General features: G+C 46.6%; 1 protein-coding gene and 1 pseudogene across 1 annotated transcript; both read left to right on the top strand.

Moving 5' to 3' along the window:
- Window positions 1-1,589: 1,589 nt before the first annotated feature.
- LOC143688557 (cytochrome P450 11B1, mitochondrial-like) lies at window positions 1,590-7,426 on the top strand. Its single transcript, XM_077166633.1, has 9 exons — window positions 1,590-1,828; window positions 2,259-2,414; window positions 2,701-2,900; window positions 3,021-3,224; window positions 3,493-3,647; window positions 4,331-4,497; window positions 4,889-4,967; window positions 5,064-5,261; window positions 5,484-7,426. Exons 1-9 carry the CDS (start codon window positions 1,590-1,592, stop codon window positions 5,595-5,597), a joined length of 1,512 nt encoding a protein of 503 aa, XP_077022748.1. The 3' UTR covers window positions 5,598-7,426.
- On the top strand, window positions 6,107-9,945 carry LOC143686742 (tetratricopeptide repeat protein 19, mitochondrial-like; annotated as a pseudogene).
- Window positions 9,946-19,116: the final 9,171 nt, after the last annotated feature.

Here is a 19,116-nt window from a genome sequence, read left to right as displayed (position 1 = left end):
GTGCATAATCAGCCTTGGGAGAAGGATTGTGCAGGGCACTCTGCTTTCTCTGCCCTTTGGAAGAGCAGCATCAGTGGAGTGATCAGGGCACAGTGGAAAATCTCCTCTTCCTCTGGGCACACCCAGGCCCACAGTTAAACAAAGAGATCTGACTCCCCACATGCCCGCTTCCCTGGGTCTTCCTGTGGAGGGCAGAACTTCCAGTATACTTCCCAGCAACCCATACAAAAGGCAGAGGGAGCATCGTTATGCTGCTGCCTCGTGCAGGATCTGCTTCAAAACCCACATCGAGTAAGTATCTGCTGAAGGACAGGGTCAGGTGGGGCCAGGAGTACCCAGCTGAGCCCAGGAACCAGGCTGGAGGTGGCTGATTGGGTGGGCAGTGAGGGCCAGAGCCAGGGAGGGGTGGGCGACCTCAGGCCCAGGGCAGGGTGGAGGGGCTTGACTCAGGTAGGTGTCCTCAGGACTCTGGTCTGCTCCCACTGGCATCTCTTCTGAGCTCTGAACTCAGTGGGTCTGGGTTTGCAGGAAAACTAACAATGGCAGACCCCATCAGAGCTCAGCCTGTTTCCACAGGTTCTTGGGACAAGGCAAGGCCCCAGCCATTCAGAAGAGGCTGGGAGCCAGCAGGAGGGCACAGACACTGCTACTTCCCAGTGTGGGGAAATGTAGGGGCCAGGGTTATGTACGCTAAACCCAGGAGACTTGCTGGGGGGTCCTGGGCAGGGGAATGGCCTTCCGGGCCCCTGATTCTTCAAGTGAAACGGGGACGACAAAACAATGCACACTCATGGGGCTTTGGCAAGACCATGGGGGGAGGCCAAGCCAAGGCCACCCTCCAAAGATCCACACCCAGCTGGACTCTGCTGGAGGGACTTCAGGGAGGGGACAGCACCGGGGACAGGCCCCACCCCACAAGCAGCTCCTGACCACCACTTGACCCTGAGATATGAATCTGAGTCCCTGAGAGCAAACACAGGGTGCGAGCTCCGACCACAACCTCTCCCCCAACCCTGCATGGGACAAGCCTGAACAAGGCAGTTGCGTGTCTCGTCCCTCTGCCCCATGGGCTCCAGCGCTGCTCCCAGGGGACTGCAACCCCTTGTCGATCCTGTCATAGTTCCCTGCACCCAGCATAAGGCCTGTGGAGGAATAGTTGGAAAAACATGTGGGTTGTTTAAATTGTTGCAAATCTTCCCAACTTCCTGCTCTGGTCTCTGCTGAAAATGAAAAGCCAAGGCCACCTTTGACCAAATGATAAGATAAGGGCATCATCCATCATGCACTCCTGCAACAACGGGGCAGGAGGGAGAGGCTTCTACCCGCCCCTCCCCCCCACTGGGCCCTCAGTTGAGACCCTGCCCCTGCTGCCAGCAGGTCCCAGCTGGCTCTTGCCAATTTGGGGAATGGGCACTGATTCACCTCCTTCATCCAACTCTGGTGGTGGTTGCCACTTAGAGACCATCCTTGGGTCTCGGGGCAGGTCCAGGGACATCTTTTCCCATGACGTGAGCAAGCAATGACAGTCCTGGCCCTTCAGGGCAGATAAGAGGACTGGGGCTGGGAAGGGGGGTAGAGGGAGCTTCAGAATGGCACTCAGGGCAAAGGCAGGCATGTGGAGGCCAGTGCGCTGGTTGCCGGGGCATGGGGCCCGAGGACTGGGTGCTGGAGCCACCCAGCCCACCCAGGCAGTGCTGCCCTTCGAAGCCATACCCCGGTGTCCTGGCAACAAGTGGGTGAGGGTGCTGCAGGTCTGGAAGGAGCAGGGCCAGGAGAACATTCACCTAGAGATGCAGGAGAAATTCCAGGAGCTGGGGCCCATTTTCAGGTAAGGCCCGATCCCTGGATCTCTCTCCCAGACAGGACACCCAGAGGGATGGGTCAGCCTTCACGTCCTACCCGACTGATGGCTGGGACACTGCTGGGCACACATGCCCCTGCCATTTCCCAGGGACCCCGGTGCTCTGCATCCTTAGGAAGTTAGGATAAGAGCACCGTGGGTTGTGGTCTGCAGCTTTGGGGAAAAAATGGCTCCTCACGAGGGAGCAGCCTCTGGTCAATGCAGGGAGGAAAGGATAGAGAACCACTAAAATTTGAGGAGCTTTCAACAAGCATGCAGGCAGAAATGCCTGGATGTCAAGACATGAATCCAGGCAAAGGGAGAGCTCAAGTAGGAGACGGTCTGGATGCTGTGTGCCAAGTGTAGCACTTGGAATTAATGGCCCCGACCCAGCGGGGTTTGCCATTTGGTTCCTCAGGTATGACATAGGAGGGATGCAGATGGTGAACGTGATGCTGCCTGAGGACGTGGAGCGGCTGCAGCAGGTGGAGAGCCTGTACCCCCGCCGCCTGCAGGTGGCACCCTGGCTGGTGTACCGAGAGCTCCGCGGGCACAGACCGGGCGTGTTCCTGCTGTGAGAGGCAGAGCAGGGAGAGCATGGGGCAGCTGGGCATGATATCACCTCCTGTCCTGGGTCCTTTCTGGGAGCATGATGGGAGGATGCCACCAAGCACCCGATGGTCCCCGGTCCCTGGTGGGTAGTCCGCTTGGGTGTGGTGAAGTCGGGACAAAGGTGGGGAGGAGAGAACAGAAATGCAGGCAGCCCGGCCTAGAGCCTGCCCCTGCTCCCCGCCTCGCCAGTTTTGGGGGCCTCTGCCTACTGGGCGGCTGACTCTGACAGCTCGCCTTCCACCCTGCAGGAATGGACCTGAATGGCGCTTCAACCGGCTGCGGCTGAACCCTGACGTTTTGTCACCAAAGAGCACTCAGATGTACATCCCCATGGTGGACATCGTGGCCAGAGACTTCTCAAAAGTCCTGAAGAAAAAGATACTGCAGAACGCCCGGAGAAGCCTGACCCTGGACTTCCAGCCCAGCATCAACCTCTACACCATAGAAGGTGCCAGGCTGGTGGGGAGGGGCTCAGTGCACGTGGAGAGGGCTGGCCTCTGGGGCGGGAGGAGGGAGAGGCCCCCAGAGCTTGGGGACCGCCTTGCGCTCAGCGAGGTGTCCTCTGCAGCCAGCACATTTGTTCTGTTTGGGGAGCGGCTGGGCCTCTTCAGTGGCAGCCCCAGCACTACCAGCCGTGACTTCATCCATGCCCTGGAGGTCATGCTGAAATCCACGCCACCGCTCATGTGCCTGCCCAGGAGTCTGTCCCGCTGGACCAACGCCAAGGTGTGGGAGGCACACTTTGGGGCCTGGGACTACATCTTCCAGTATGGTGAGGTCCAGGGACCCGGCAAGGGCTATGTCCCCATCCTCAGCCCCGCCGCATGTGGGGACACCAGGTCCCCCACTTCCTCACCTCCTTCAGCCCCAGGGGCCTCTGAGGCTTCCTGGCAGCTATGCAGTCGAGCTGGAATGGGATGGGGATGGGAGTGGCTGAGTGTGATGGATGGGAGTGGCTGGGTGTGATGGGAGTGGGGAGGACGAAGGAGTGGCACCTTTCCAGCAGCAGGGCCTGGGGCACTGGCTCTCCCTTTCCACAGCCAGCAGCCGCATCCAGAACATCTACCAGGAGCTGGCACTTGGCCCCCAGCAGCAGTACAGCGGCGTCGTGGCTGAGCTGCTGCTGCACGCAGAGCTGTCCCTAGACACCATCAAGGCCAACGCCACTGAGCTCACAGCGGGGAGCGTGGAGACGGTCAGACTAGCAGCCACCCACCGGGCATGCATGTGTGCCTTCAGGATCCCTGTTCAGCCTTAAGCCTTGGCTCTTGAAGGGAAGGAGGCTTTGTAGGGAGGGGTCTTGGCATTCAAGTGGGAGGAGGAGGGGATAGGGGGAACCCCGCTGGAGACAGAAGATAGAGTGGAGCTGGCCAGAGGTGTCAGCAATGCAGACCCTACCCAGAATGTCTGGGGACCGGGGAAGGAGGCGGGGAGTGGGTGCAGCTGGAGGGCTCCCTCTTAGATGACAGGTTTCATCTGGCTTTGATTAAAGACTCACTGGAGAGAGCAGGGCTTGAAAAGACAGAGCAGCAGAGGGCTCCAGTGCCAGGTTGTGGTGGGAGCAGAGGGAGGGTGGGGTGAGGAGAGCTGAAGGTGATGCAGGAGTCAGATTCCTGTCTCAAGGCTGCGTGCAGGCTGAACCCTCCTGCTGTAGCATCTCCTAAGGGCCTGGGAACTCCCAAGGGCCCAAGCACCCAGGAGCTGGGGAATCATGGTCTTGGTGTGGGTCAGGCAAAGAGTGAGGTGAGGATTAGGATCTAGAGTTCTGAGCTCAGGGCCCTGTCCCACTGCCTCACCCGAGTGGTTCCTCCTGAGACAGGGGTGGCAGACCTCCTCAACCCCCACCTCATGAGTTCTCTGCATGCCTGGCCCCTGCAGACCACCTACCCCTTGCTGATGACGCTCTACGAGCTGGCACGGAACCCGGACGTGCAGCAGGCCCTACGCCAGGAGAGCCTGGCTGCCGAAGCTGCGATCACTGAGAGCCCCCAGCGGGCCACCACGGAGCTGCCTCTGCTGCGGGCGGCCCTCAAGGAGACCTTGCGGTAGGCGCCACAGACCCGGTCCCGGCTGCACTGGCCCCGCGGCCTGAGAGTCGAGCTCACTGGCGGATGGGGTGGGGGCAGGAAATAGGGTTCAGCAGCAGCCTTGTTCTGGCAGGCAGCTCCCGGCTGCCCACCCCCCATTCCTATGGGATCCCAGGCAGGGCACCAATCTCTGGGCCCTGGGCTACCCAGGTTGGTAGGAGGTTGGCTGAGCGCAGCACATGAGAGGAAACACTTTATCCCGCTCTGGGCTTTCCACGGGGGTCACGGGGCGTGGCCGCTGCAGGAGGCTGCAGGTCCCACGGCCCGGGTGTCCTGAGCTGGGCAGGCTCTGAAGCTAATGGACAGGAGGGTCACAGCTGAGGTCTTGGTTGGCTGTCCCCTCCCCCAGGCTGTACCCCGTGGGGCTCAGTGTGCAGCGACAGGTGAGCTCAGACTTGGTGCTGCAGAACTACCACATCCCGGCCGGGGTGAGTAAAGGAGCCGCCGTCCCTCCAGGCAGAGAACCCCCTCCCCCATCCACGCTTTTGGGCCGGCTGACCATGGCCGTCCGCACTTGTCCGCAGACCTTGGTCCAGGTGTGCCTCTACTCCTTGGGCCGCAACCCTGTGGTGTTCCCGAGGCCGCAGCGCTACGACCCCCAGCGCTGGCTGGGCAAGAGCGCCTCGGAGACCAGCTTCCGACACCTGGCCTTCGGCTTCGGCATGCGCCAGTGCCTGGGCCGGCGCCTGGCAGAGGTCCAGATGCTGCTTTTCCTGCACCACGTGAGCGGCCTGGGCGTGGCAAGGGGCCGGGGCGGGGCTTGGTGAATGAGCGGACTGGGCTCCTCCTCCTGCACCTCTTTAGTGGGTCCGGGCGTGGTTGGGGGGTGAGGTGGGGTGGCCTGTTAGGTGGGTGATCGACCCGGGCGTGGTCTCGGTGGTGCCAGGGCTTGTCAGCCCCTGGGAAGCTGGGAGGGCCCGGTAGGAGCCGCGCCTCTCTCCTAGGTGCTGAAAAACTTCCACGTGGAGACGCTGAACCAAGAGGACATAAAGACGGTCTACTATTTCGTACTTATACCTAGCACCGCCCCTCTCCTCACCTTCCGGGCCTACAACTAACTGCTCTGCCCGCTGCCAGCCTCCCTCCCACGTGTACCCGCAGGCACCCTCCCCCCTTCCCCAGGGGTCAGTACACCCCGAGACCCACACCTGCCAGCCAGCTCCCTATAGCAAATGGAAGAGCTGAGGCTCACATGAGGGGTTTAGTTTCTTGCCCAGGAAGGAGTACATCTGTGTGCCAGATCCTCATGTGACCATCCAAGGCCCTCAGATCCTGCCCCGGCTTACCTGTCTGACCCAATAGCTTTCCATTAATCCTCCCCCTTCCCCAAGCACAACTGACAACCTGAGGGGCAGGGGGGCCCTGTCCGGCTCTGTTGCCATGACACATCCCATACTCTGCCCACAGTGCTACTGCCTGTTGACCCTGGACCTTCAGGACTGGGCTGGTGGTACTTGGCCACCTGCCTGTCCTGCTCAGCTTGCCCTGGGACACACTTCTGCCACTGTGGCCAAAGCCCCAGTGCGGAGCCTGTAGAGAGGTGTGGTCAGGGGGGTTTTCGGGAACGATGGCAGCAGCTGAGGCAGCACAGGTGGATGGTGAGCTGAACGATACTCGCGGTGTTCACACATCGCCACTGCTCCCTGGTTCTTCTGGCCATGTGTGCCCTGGGGTGGGTGCTGGCAGAGCACCGTGAGCCAGCAGACACACCCCCAGCCCTCCCGCACTCCTAAGCCAGCTGAGCCAACAGGCAGGCCACTGCTCACTGCACAGAGCACCAGGGTGGGGAGGGTGGGTCGCCCCTTGCTAAGAGCACCCCTGGCCACATCATCTTTGTCCTAAGGGTTTTCACTGGGACCCAGGTACTGAAACCAGAAGAGTGGCTGGTGAAGAGTGGAGGGTTTATTTCCCCCACATGGGGAAACCCTGAGCTTACAGCCCAGGCTGGTGGATGGCTTCATGATGAGCTTAGGGACTCCAGGTCACCTTGGAGTCACAGGACTGCTGCCCTCCCTGGGCACTGCAGTGCTGTGCCAGTACAAAAGGCAGCGGGGCTGGTTCTCCCATTCAAAGAGCTCCCTAGAGCCTCATCCGGCAGCATCAACTTTATTGGTCAAAATGGGGTCACAAGGATCTTCAGAAGAAACTGGGAAATATATTTTGCTTTAAACTTCATTCTGACATAATTGAGAATTAGGAAATTTAAGAAAATTAAGAAATATGCAAAGATATTTATAGATCAGTATCTTGTGTCATTCAAACTGTCTTCCAGAAGTTAACACCTTGTGTGACTACACTACACTGTAAAGCCAGGAAATTGAAATTAGTAGAACCTGTTGGGTTTACTCAGATTGCTCCAATTCTACACACACATGTGTGTGAGAGAGAGAGAGCTGTTTGGTGCAATGGTGTCACTTGTAGGTTGGTAAGCACAGCCCATCAAGATACAGAGATGTCCCATCACAAGGAACCTCCCCTCCTCCTGCTTTACACTCACCCCGATACCTTCTGTCCTGGCATCCCTGAAGCAGAGCAGCCACTGTTCTGATCTCCATCTCTATAAACATATCTTGAACAAATGTTACATAAGGGAATCATAACATATGCATTGCATTCTCATTGCCTTTTCCCCTCAGCCACATTCCTTGGTGTTCATCCAGATTGTCGCTTGTGTCAATATTTCATTCCTTTCATCTCTGGCCAGCATTCCATACTACCAATATGGCACGGTTTGTATAACAGTTCACCCATTAAAGGACATTTGGGTAGGTTCCACTTTAGGGCTATAACGAATAAAGCTGCTTTGAACATTTGGGAACAAATATCTGTGTGAGCTTAAGTTTTCATTTCCCTGGGATAAATGCCCAAGAGTACAATTACTGTGTTGTCTGGGAAGTCCCATTTTAGTATTAAAATAAACAGCCTAACTTTATTTCCAGAGTGGTTGTACCATTTGACATTCCTTCTAGCAAGGTGTGAGTTGCCCAGTTGTTCCATCTCCTTGCCGGCATTTGGTTTTTATTACTGGTTTTAATTTTAGCCATTCTAATAGGTGTGTAGTCGTATCTTGGGTTGGTTTTAATTTGCATTTCCCCAATGACTGGTAATTTTGGTCATCTTTCCTATGCTATTTGCAAGTGGATGTCCTCCTACATGAAATGTTTGTCCATATCCTTTCCCCATGTTCTGATTTCATAGTTTGTTTCTTAATGTTGTTTTGAAAGTTCTTTATATATGTCCTCTGTCAGATATGTGATTTGCAAACATTTTCTGTCACTGTGTAATTTGTCTTTTCATCCTCTTACTGGGGTCTTGCATGGAGAAAATGCTTTTTTTTTTTTTGCTTGACTGATTGCTCCTCCCCAGTTCCCTCTGCAGTTCCTCCTTACCTTTCTAGAGTTTAATTTCTGGATGCACCACAAGCCTTCTCTCCTCTCTCTATACAAAATCCTTTAGCTACCAAATTCTAGTGATCAGGCACTGGGAATCGAAAATCAGACCCGGGTCTCCAGCATGGCAGGTGAGAGCTCCGCCCGAGAAAATGTTTTTAATTATGAAAAGATCTTCTTTTCAAAAATTATCATGCTTTTGGTCTTATGTTCATGACATCTTTGCCTGATGCTAGATCTCGGTGATTGTTGCCTCTTTTTCTTTCCTAAAACTTTTCTAGTTTTGCATTTAAGTGTCTGGTCCTTTTCAGTCTTAATTTTTGTATAAGGCAAGAGGCTGCGTTGGAGGTTCTGGTTTTGTTTTAGCCCATGTAAGTCTAATCTCTGGCATCATTTATTTGAAATGTTATCCAGCTCCATGAAACTGTTTTTGCACCTTTGAAAAAAATTGATAGTGCCTATTTATGTGGGTCTTTTAGGGTATGTCATCTTTTCCACAGATCTATATGTCTCTCTGCCAGTTCCACAGTGTCTTGATAGCTCCCTCGATGTAGAGAACCTCAACATCGGGAACAGTGATTCCTCCCACTGAGTTTTTTTAAAAAACTGTATACTTACTGTACAACCCAGTGTATAGTTGTTGCTCGACTGATTGCTCCTCCCCAGTTCCCTCTGCAGTTTCTCCTTACCTTTCTAGAGTTTAATTTCTGGATGCACCACAAGCCTTCTCTCCTCTCTCTATACAAAATCCTTTAGCTATCGAATTCCACTGTGTGACTTTTAAATACCCCATCTACTTGCCAATGTCCTCCCACCCCCAACCCAACTTCTGTAGCCCTAACCTCTTTCTTGAACTCAAAGATATCTGTACAACTACCTTCTCACATCTCCATCTGGACATTCAGTAGTCATTTCAAACTTAACACTGCCCCCAAATAAACTCTTACTCTTCCCCTTCCTCACGTAGTATCTCATGGGTCTTTCTTCTTTCAACACGATGTAACCCCATCCTTGCAGTTTCTCAGGACAAAAGTACCTAGAGTCATCCTTGATTCATCTCTCACATTCTATCTACAGTCCCATCAGGAAATCTTTCAGGTTCTCCATTCTAAAATATACCAAAATCTATCCACTCTTACTCACCACCGGTTGCCTGGATTATAGCAACAATATCACTTTTAACTTTTTAAATTGTAAAGTGTAACATATATACAAAGCAAAGAATCAAAAAGGAAATAGTTTTCAAAGCACTCCTCAACAAGCAGTTACAGGACAGAACCCAGAGTTTCGCTCCCAAGTGGAGCGAGCATCTTGAGAAGGCATTGAGGAGGCTGAGTGGATTGCCTTTGTCTTGCCTACCGACACTCAGGATTTGATGGCCAATTTAGCATTTACACAAGGTCAGCTTGAAAATGCGGAGCTTCTTAAAGCAACAGTGAGTTACTTGCTTGGAGGAGGCTTTGCGCAGGAAGACAGTGCAATCATTGAGAGCTCCTAAGGCTGGCAGCATCTATGCTCTGCATTTCAATCTAGAGGGAAAAAAATGGAAAGCGTAAAGGAATTAGCAGAAGACATTATGTCAGTGGAAGAGAAAGTTAATACCCACTTCTTCCTGGGTATGTGCTCTGAGGCCTGTGCCTGCTACCTTCTCTTCTCCAAGCGGCTATCACAGGCACACACACACAAAAAGCTTTACAGATTTGTGAAGAAATACAAGGAGAAGATACCTACAGACCATCGTGCTGATGAGTGACCTGGCCACAATCTAGATGCCCAGGGTCATTTAGATGAGGCCCACACTTATATGCAAAGGGCATCAGACTTGGCAAGACAAATGAAACACCTCTACCTACACAGCTCAGCAAGCTAGCTGCAATTTTGCTGCACAGGGGAGGAACGATGTACACAAGCAAGAGAGATCTTCCAGGAAGCCCTGAAGCAAGCAAAGCTGAAAAGAGATGAGGTTTCTATACAGCATATCAGGGAAGAGTTGGAAGAGCTGTCAAAAAAAAAGTAGACCTTTGATTTAACTTTATTTTGCTCTAATGCATTTTTGTCTTAAGGAGAGTAATTTCCAGTAACCCAGTGGCATCCAAATCAAGACTCTAAAGTTTCTGTCCACAATATTGACATTTCCTCAACTTATCCTTAGTGAAGCACAAGTCTATAGACTCTACTTTTCTCTTTTAAGGAAAAACAGCTCTTACCCCCCGACCCCCAGCTGATGTTGGCTTCTGATGATGGATGTGAAGTGATGCATTTAGTTGTAACATATGGTTGAGTGCAGTGCTTGTCTAGGTGTTACCAGATTCAATGTGCTAGCTTTCCTTTTGGTGTGTGTGGGTCTGTGGGATGAACCAGCCTGGCATTTCTACCATAAGATTTTGGTCCATTGCTTTGTTGCCCTCTCTTCTCCTAAGTTATCAATATCTGGCAGACCAGAGCTACCTGCCCCATGGCAAAGGTGAATTATTGTGAGATGTTTTTCTTATAATCTACTTACTTCATTCATGAAGCCCAGTGTGGGATTTTCATATGCATCAAGGAGGAAAAGTCATATGTTTAGTTTGCCTTCAGCATGAATTTTTTATTCTAAAACTTTTTTTAGGGCTGCTGTTTGGCTTGAGCAAGAAGTCGAAACTGCACAGGTTTTTTTTTTAATATATATGTATTTTTAAATATCCACAAATATACGGTCCAACCATGTTAAACAATCAGTGGTGCACAATATCATCACATAATTTTGTATTCTTCATAATTTTTAGAACATTTATATCACTCCAGAAAAAGGAATAGAAAGAAGAAAAAAGAATTCATGCATGCCATACCCCTTACACCCCCCCTCACTGACCCTGTACGTCAATCTACCCAATTTTTACCCTTTAATCCCTCCTATTATTTATTTATATTTTACCCTTCTTTTCTTCTTTTTTTTACTCATCTGTCCACATCCTGGGTAAAAGAAACATCAGACACAGGTTTTCATAATCACACAGTCACACTGTAAAAGGTATTTAGTTATACAGTCTTCCTCAAGAATCAAGGCTACTGGAACACAGCTCAATAATTTCAAGTACTTTTCTCTAACCACTCCAAAATGCCATAAACTAAAAAGTGATATCTGTATAATGCATAAGAATAACCTCCAGGATAACCTTAACTCTGAAATCTCTCAGCCACTGAGACTTTATTTTCTCTCATTTCTCTCTCTCCCCTTTTGGTCAAGAAGGTTTTCTCATTCCCATGATGCTGGGTCCTGGCTCATACCCAGGAGTCAGGTCCCCATTGCCAGGGAGATTTACACTCCTGGGAGTCAAGTCCCACGTATGGTGAGGGCAGTGAGTTTACCTGCCAAGTTGGCTTAGTGAGAAAGGCCACATCTGAGCAACAAAAGAGGTCTCCTAGGGATGACTCTTAAAGGTCTAATTATCAGTAGACTTAGCTTCTCCTCCACAGGAATAAATTTCCTAAGGGCGAGCACCAAGTTTGAGGGCTCAGCCTATTTCATGGTTGCCCTCAATTTCTTCCTTTCTCTCCAGTCCCCTAAGGGGACTTCACAAAGGCATTTTTATTCTCTGTCCAAATCACTCTGGGATATATTTGGGTATCACACTAACCTGTACAAACCAACAAGATCTCATGCCTATTCAAGATTCCATGTTATTATTGTGTTCAAGTAAACTGACCATACAAGTTAAATTAGATAATGTGCTACACAAAATATAAATTTTGCACCAAATAAACCTCTCTCCCTTTGGTCTCACACAGAGGTTGAAGTTTGAAAATATGGGCCATGTCATCCTTTACCCAGTATTCTGATTACCTTAGTCCCATCCAGATCAGCTTCATTCATATCTCTAGACAAAGTCTGATCACTTTTTCAGCTTTTTAAACAGTTGCTGAATGGGGTAATGCTGACTTTCATAGCTTCAGCACTCTAACTCTGAGTCTCAGGTGTCACATAAACACCCAAGGTTTCAGGGAATGACCAGGTTATATGCAAATAACTGAGTATCTGAGAATTTAAAGTTATCAGTTACAACTTCTAAATATATGTGATTGCTATAGACCAATCTAGGAACCTCTACAATAGGGCCCAATCTGATAACCCATGCTCTTGACTTCAGTTTTCTGAGTTTATAAATTATGATTAATCTGTATGAGTGAGGTATGATAATATTTGTCTTTTTGCATCTGACATTTTATTCAACATGCTGTCCTTAAGGTTCATTCAGCTAGTCAGCACGAAGTTTTAAAGTAAGAATTATGCACTTGAATATATAGCACCGTATGATTGTTTTTAAAAATGAACTGTATGCTTTTGTATAAATCTGGTTTTAGCAACTACAAAAAAGGGAAGAAAAGGAGTGATTTAATCTCTTGCTTTTCAGTGCTATCTGAGCAATTCAGCTTCCCTTGCCCTTTCAGTGCTATCTGAGCAATTCAGCTTCCCTAGCAATCTAGGTCACACAGCAGGGTCTCAACTGAGAGCTCTTCAGAGACACACGTACCCTGGCTGCACCCAGACTTCTGACTGAGGGCAGACCCTGCATGGATAGTATCTGGAAACTCTCCAATAATGCTGGGTGCCACCAGTATAGTGGAGGAACTAATGATGGCGACCTGTATTCTAGCCCTGGCTCTTTCATTTTGGGTCTTAATGTCCTTGGCTGTCGAGTGGAGAATGATTGAGAGTCTCTTCACCATGTAAGAAGGCATTTGGTCTCATGACTTTAAATGAATAGACTGCTATTGAAATAGCTTTATCACACTACCTCAACATATATAATCTACTCCTACCTCAGCAGTCTTGCAAATAGCCATTTGCCTGGGTTAAAGATGTTTTTGCAGGTATCATTAAGGAGCAGTGTTATTGACCTTTGGGGTTGTGGGTGAGGCTGAATGGACTGAGATACTGATATTTTTCGTTCCTCTGTACGTAGTGGAAGAATTCTTTCATAATAAACTGGAGATTATAATAATAAAAAAAGATACCATGAAAATAAAAGTACTGCCCAATTTCCTTTAGGAATACAAGTGCAAAACTCCTTAAGAAAATAACAGCAAATTGAATCCAACAGCATATTGAAAGGGTTATGCACCAGGACCAAATGAGGTTTATCCCAGGAAGTCAAGGGTGGTTCAAAGAAAGAAAATCAATGCATTATATGACATTGACAGAATGAGCGGGGAAATCACATGATTTGTCGATTGATGCAGCAAAGGATTTTGACAAAATCCAACAACTTTCATAATAAAAAGCACTCGTAAAACTGGGAATAAAAGGGACTGCCCTCAATATGATAAAGAGCATTTATGAAAAAAAAACCACAGCCAACATTATATTCAAAGTTGAGAGACTAAACCCTTTCCTGTAAGCTCAGGAGTGAGACAAGGATGTGAGCTATGACCGCTGCTATTCAATATTGAATTGGAAGTTCTAGCAAGAGAAATTAAACAATAAAAAGGAATAAAAGGCATCCAAATTGTAAAGGAAGTGCAACTAACTCTATTCACAGACGACAAGATACAGAAACTCCAAAGAACCCACAAGTCAGCTACTGGAGCTCATAAACAAATTCTACAAAGGTGCAGGTTACAAGATTCATGCCCTCCAGTCAGCTGTATTTCCATAGCAGTGAGCAATCCAAAATAGAAATTAAGAAAACTATTCCATTTACAATAACATCTAAAAGAGTAAAATATCTAGGAGTACTGAAAATGACAAAACGCTGCTGAAAGACGTTAAAGACCACCTAAATAAATGGCAAGGTATCCCTTGTTCATGGACAGGAAGATTTAATATTGTTAATATGTCGATACTACCCAAAGCTAGCTACAGACTCAATGCACTCCATACCAAGACTCCAGCAGCCTATTTTGCCAAAATCAAAAGCCGATCTTTAAATTCATATGGTGTTGCAAGTCCTAAATAACTTAAATCAATCTGGCAAAATAACAAAATTGAAGATCTCACATTTCCCCATTTCAAAACTTACTACAAGGTCACAGCAATCATCAGAGTGTGGTGCTGGCCTGAGTACAATGAAACTGAATTGAGAGTCCCAAAGTAAATACTGATTTTTGACATGGGTGCCAAGTACATTGAATCGGGGAAGAATGGTCTTTTCAACAAGTGGTGCAGGGAGGCTGCATATCCACATGCAAAAGAAAAAAGTTGGACATCTTCATCTCTTAGGAAAACACCATAGGAGAAATCTTAAGGCAGTGATCTCTTAAATATGACATGAAATGCATGAGGAAGAACAAAAAAAATGAATTAAATGAGCTCCATAAAATTTACAAACTTTTGTAAGTCAATGGGACATCATCAAGACCACGAAGAGACAACTTACAAAAAGAAAATAGTTGTGAATCATACATATGGTAAGAGTGTAATATCCAGAATACATAAAGAAATTCTAAAACTCAACAATAAAAAGACAAATGACCCAATTTAAAAATGAGCAGAGGACTTGAATAGATATTTCTCCAAAGAACATATATTTGGAAAATAAGCCCTTAAGAAGATGTCGGTGAGGAAGTGGAGAAATAGGAGTCCTTGTATATTTATTTATTTATTTTTAAATGCTTTTTATTCCCACTTTTGTGTCTATTTTTTCTTATGTTTTGCTAAATATTTTTAATTGTAAAATACAACATATATAGAAAACAAAGAAAGAAAAAAGCAATAATTTTCAAAGCACACTTCAACAAGTAGTTACAGAATAGATTACAAAGTTTGTTATAGACTACCATCCCTGCATCTCAGACTTTTCCTTCTAGGTGTTTCTAAACCCTGGAGGCTAGATGGAATATTAATAGAGTGATTCAGCAATCATACTTGTTTGCCAAATCCTATTCTCTCTGTATACCTCCTTCTTCTCCCCTGTTTCCTCTCCTAATCCATAGGATCCCTGGGCAACACCCATTTTCACTTTATCATGTTGAGAAGGGGTGCAGATACTAAAGGATAGGGGGACATAATTAATTGATAATCTTGGAGAGGCTGGTGCTTTGGGTTTCAAGATTTATTTGACCTAGGAACCCTCTGGAAATGCTATGTGCCTGGAAGGAAAACCTAGTGCTTGAAAACCTTATGGAGTCTCAGTTGGATCCCTAGGTGTTCTCAAGAGTCAACAGCAACAGTGATGCTGGTTGGGGGATAGCAAACCATGGCAATCAACCTTGTCTAACTGAAGCCTGCATTAAGAGTTGCCTCCAGAATAGCCACTCGATTCCACATGATCTCTTTTGGCCACTGGTGCCTTATTTTATCAGGCATCTTTTAATGTCTCTTTTCCTTCCCTTGGTCTGGAAGGCATTGCCAATCTCACAGTGCCAGGACCAGACTCATCCTTAGGAGCCATGCCTCACACCACCAGGGAGACCTTTACTCCTGAATGTCATGTTCCATGCAGGGTGGGAGAGGGCAAGGACTTTTCTTGTAGAGTTGGGCCCAGTGAGAGAGACCAAATCTGGGCAAGAAAGAGGCTACCTGGAAAGAACTCCCAGGCCTTGCCATGGGCAGTCTTAGCTTCTCCCCTACAGAAACAAATTTCATAAAAGCAAGCCTCAAAATCAAGGGGCTGGCCCATTTTCCTGAGAGTCCCCTATTGTAAATTTATTTTGGGAAAGTTAAATGATGCTATCCCTGTGGAAAAGATTTTAGCACTTCCAGAAAAAATGAAAAACAGTATTTCCATATGAACTGGCAATTCCATTTCTAGGTATATATTCCAAGAATTTAAAAGATGGACTTCAACAGTTATTTTGACACCAATGCTCATAGCAGCATTCTTCACAATAGCCAAAAGGTAGAAGCAACACAAGTGTCCACTGACCAAAGAATGGATATAAAAATGTGGACTATCCATATAATGGATTATTACTCAGCTGTTAAAAAGAAGCGAAGTGTTAGTATATGCTTCAACATGGTTGAACCTTGAAGACAGGATGTTGAGTAAAATAAGCCAGACATGAAAAGACAAATATTGTATAATTTCTCTTACACCACATACACAAAATAAGCAAATTCATAGAGAAAAAAGTAGGATGGTGGTTACCAGTTGTGGAGGGACGATGGAATTGGAGTTGTTTGCTAAATGAGCTTAGTTTGGGTTTTCGATGATGAAGATGGTCTAGAAATAGTGGTTAATGTTACACATCATTGCCAATATACTTAAAGTAGAAGACTTGCCCACTTAAAATGTTTAAATAGGAGGAATTGTGGGTGGGTAGTGGAGTAGGAAGCTTCAGGAATCAGTTCCTACAGCAGAACAACAATTAAAACAGGTAGGGACTATCTGAATCAGCTATTTCAAAGCTCTGGTGTCAATAGAACACTGTTAAGCACCCAGAGAAGGCTTGGTAAATTATGGTAAATACTAGTAAATTGCTCTCTCCACACAGTCATTACTTTTGTCCACCCCTCCCACCTTCTCACAGCAGGCAGCAGTGGGGACAGAACCCTGTTGTAATTAGCTGGTGGCAGAGAGGGACATAAAAACCCACCTCCCATGTGTTCCAGTACCCATGTTTCTTGAAGATGATTGTATAATGATATAGCTTTCACAACGTGACTGTGTGATTGTGAAAACCTTGTGTCTGATGCTCCTTTTATCTACCTTGTCAACAGACGAGTAGAACATATGGAATAAAAATAAATAATAGGGGGAACAAATGTTAAAATAAATTTAGTTTGAAATGCTAGTGATCAATGAAAGGAGGGGTAAGGGGTATGGTACGTACACATTTTTTTTCTGTTTTCGTTTTATTTCTTTTTCTGAATGGATGCAAATGTCCCGGGAAATGATCATGATGATGAATATGCAACTGTGTGATGATATTGTGAATTACTGATTATATATGTAGAACGGAATGATCAAAATAGGAATGTTTGCATTTGTTTGGTGTTTTTTGGTATTTAAAAAAATAAAATAAAATAAAAAACCCACCTCCCCAAGATCCAGAGTGGGGGGACTGATGACTGCTGATCACTGCTTTTGATTAGCCAGTGCTAGTTGTTGGGGGCCTAGCTCTGACGATGCCATGGTTCCAACACACAGCAGACAAAGGTGGTAGCGGAGACTTAAAGACCGCATTCTCCCACAATGCTGTGGAGGATAGTTTAAAGGCTGCATTTGCTGGGTAGCAGATGATCAAGAAAGCACAGCTTTGGGGAGGTGTGGAAGCCACTTCTGGGCTTCTCCCTCAGGCCGTCCCTGAGGCACTCCCTTTGCGGGTCCCTGGCCATGTTCTCCCTGAGAAAGACTGACTTGGAAAATGCTTCTCCTGCACGCCTCCCAACTCTTCCCCCAATTTGTCCTCTAGGTAAAAGCAGCTAGGGACAATGAAAGAAGCATAAGAAATTATTGCAATAGATAGCCTGGGGCAAAGTCTGGCAGTGGAATATCACTTGGAAGGAGAAGATCCATTCTGATATATTCAAGGAGATAAAGGAAAATACAAAGAAAGAGCAAAAGGATATGAGGGACACAAGTGAATGAAGAGTATGAGACTCACAATGAAGAGACAGAAATTTTAAAAAAGAATCAGAGAGAACTACTGTAGAGGAAGATCATAATAACTGAGATGAAAAAGTCCCAGGTGGGTTCCAACAGCACATTGGAGCTGGCAGAAGAAAAAATTTAAAAATGTGAAGACAAAGACAGTTGAAATGAGTCAGGTTGAAGAGCAAAAAGAAAAAAAAATATGGCCATCACATATTGATCACATTGTCAAATGCAAACAACAGAGAAAGAGTTTTGAAAGCTGCAAAAGAAAAGCAAAATGTACAAAGGAGTACCAAATAGGTTAATATGATTTGTCATCAGAAGTCATGAAGGCATGAAGGCAGTGAGTTAAAATACTTAAAAGTGCTGAAGGAAATAATTGCCAGCTGTGATATTATATCTGGTGAGATTTTCTTTCAAAAATTAGGGAGAGCTAAAGACATTCCCAGAAAAACAATGAAAGCTGAGATTATTTGTCACCTTTAGATATGCCTTACAAGCAATGCTAAAGGGAATTCTTTAGACTGAAAAGAAAGGATACTAGAGAGTAGCTCAAAGTGGCATAAAAAATAAAGACTTCCAGTATAGGTAACCATTTGGGTAACTAAATAAACCAGTACAATTTTATTTTTTTCATATGCAACCACACTTCTTACTTCCTGCAGGTACTAAAATGCAAATACAAAAAAAGTAATGATAAATCTAAGATTTGGCATATACAATGTGCAAATATATAATTTGTAACAAGTATAAAAAGAGGTGGGGGACTGAGTCCAATAGGAACAGTGCATGTGTTTGCTATTGAAGTCAATTTGGTTTCAAATCAAATATGATTGTAATAGGTTTAGGAAGCTAAATTTTAACCCCAAGTGTGCTGGTTTGAAAGAAAAAGCCATGTTTTAATCCTGATCCATCTTGTGGAGGCAGCCGTTTCTTTTAATCCTTATTCAGTACTATACATTGGAAAATGATTAGATTATCTCCACAGATAGGTGACACACCCAATTGCGGATATTAACCTTTGATTAGAGGAAGATGTGGCTCCGCCCATTCCTGATGGGTCTTGATTAGTTCACTGGAATCCTTTAAAAGATGAAACATTTTGGAAAAACTACAGAGCCACGAGAACCACGAGAGCCCACACAGCCAAAAACCTTTGGAGATGAAGAAGGAAAATGCCCAGGGGGAGCTTTATGAAACAAGAAGCCTGGAGAGCAAACTAGCAGATACCACCATGTTCGTCATATGCCTTTCCAGTTGAGAGAGAACCGTGAACATCATCGGCCCTCTTGAACAAAGGTATCTTTCCCTGGATGCCTTAGACTGGGCATTTCTATAGCTTTGCTTTAATTTGGACATTTTCATGGCTTTAGAACTGTAAACTTGCAATTTAATAAATTCTCCCTTTTAAAAGCCATTCTGTTTCTGGCATATCACATTCCAGCAGCTAAAAAACTAGAACACACGGTAACTGTAAGGAAAATATATGAAAATATATTGAAATGAGAAGGGATTCAATATGGTACAATACAGTATATATGTAGGCCTTAATGGGAAGAATTTAGGGACAGAAAGGTATAAGAATTACAAAAGCTAAATAGTGAAATGGACAAAGAAATGCATATATTATCAGTAGTGACTTTAAATGTAAATAGATTACACTCCAGTCAAAA

The sequence above is a fragment of the Tamandua tetradactyla genome, chromosome 6 (genome assembly GCF_023851605.1).
Source record: "Tamandua tetradactyla isolate mTamTet1 chromosome 6, mTamTet1.pri, whole genome shotgun sequence".
NCBI lineage: Eukaryota > Metazoa > Chordata > Mammalia > Pilosa > Myrmecophagidae > Tamandua > Tamandua tetradactyla.
The sequence above is the reverse complement of the archived record's forward strand: the minus strand, read 5'-3'. Positions and strand labels throughout refer to the sequence as shown.

Excerpts from the sequence above, each read along its gene's own strand:
- LOC143688557 (XM_077166633.1), top strand. The coding sequence starts at position 1,590 with ATGGCACTCAGGGCAAAGGCAGGCATGTGGAGGCCAGTGCGCTGGTTG. Across the intron at positions 1,829-2,258 it reads GAGCTGGGGCCCATTTTCAG|GTATGACATAGGAGGGATGC; the intron begins GTAAGGCCCGAT and ends TTGGTTCCTCAG. Across the intron at positions 4,498-4,888 it reads GCCCTCAAGGAGACCTTGCG|GCTGTACCCCGTGGGGCTCA; the intron begins GTAGGCGCCACA and ends CCCCTCCCCCAG.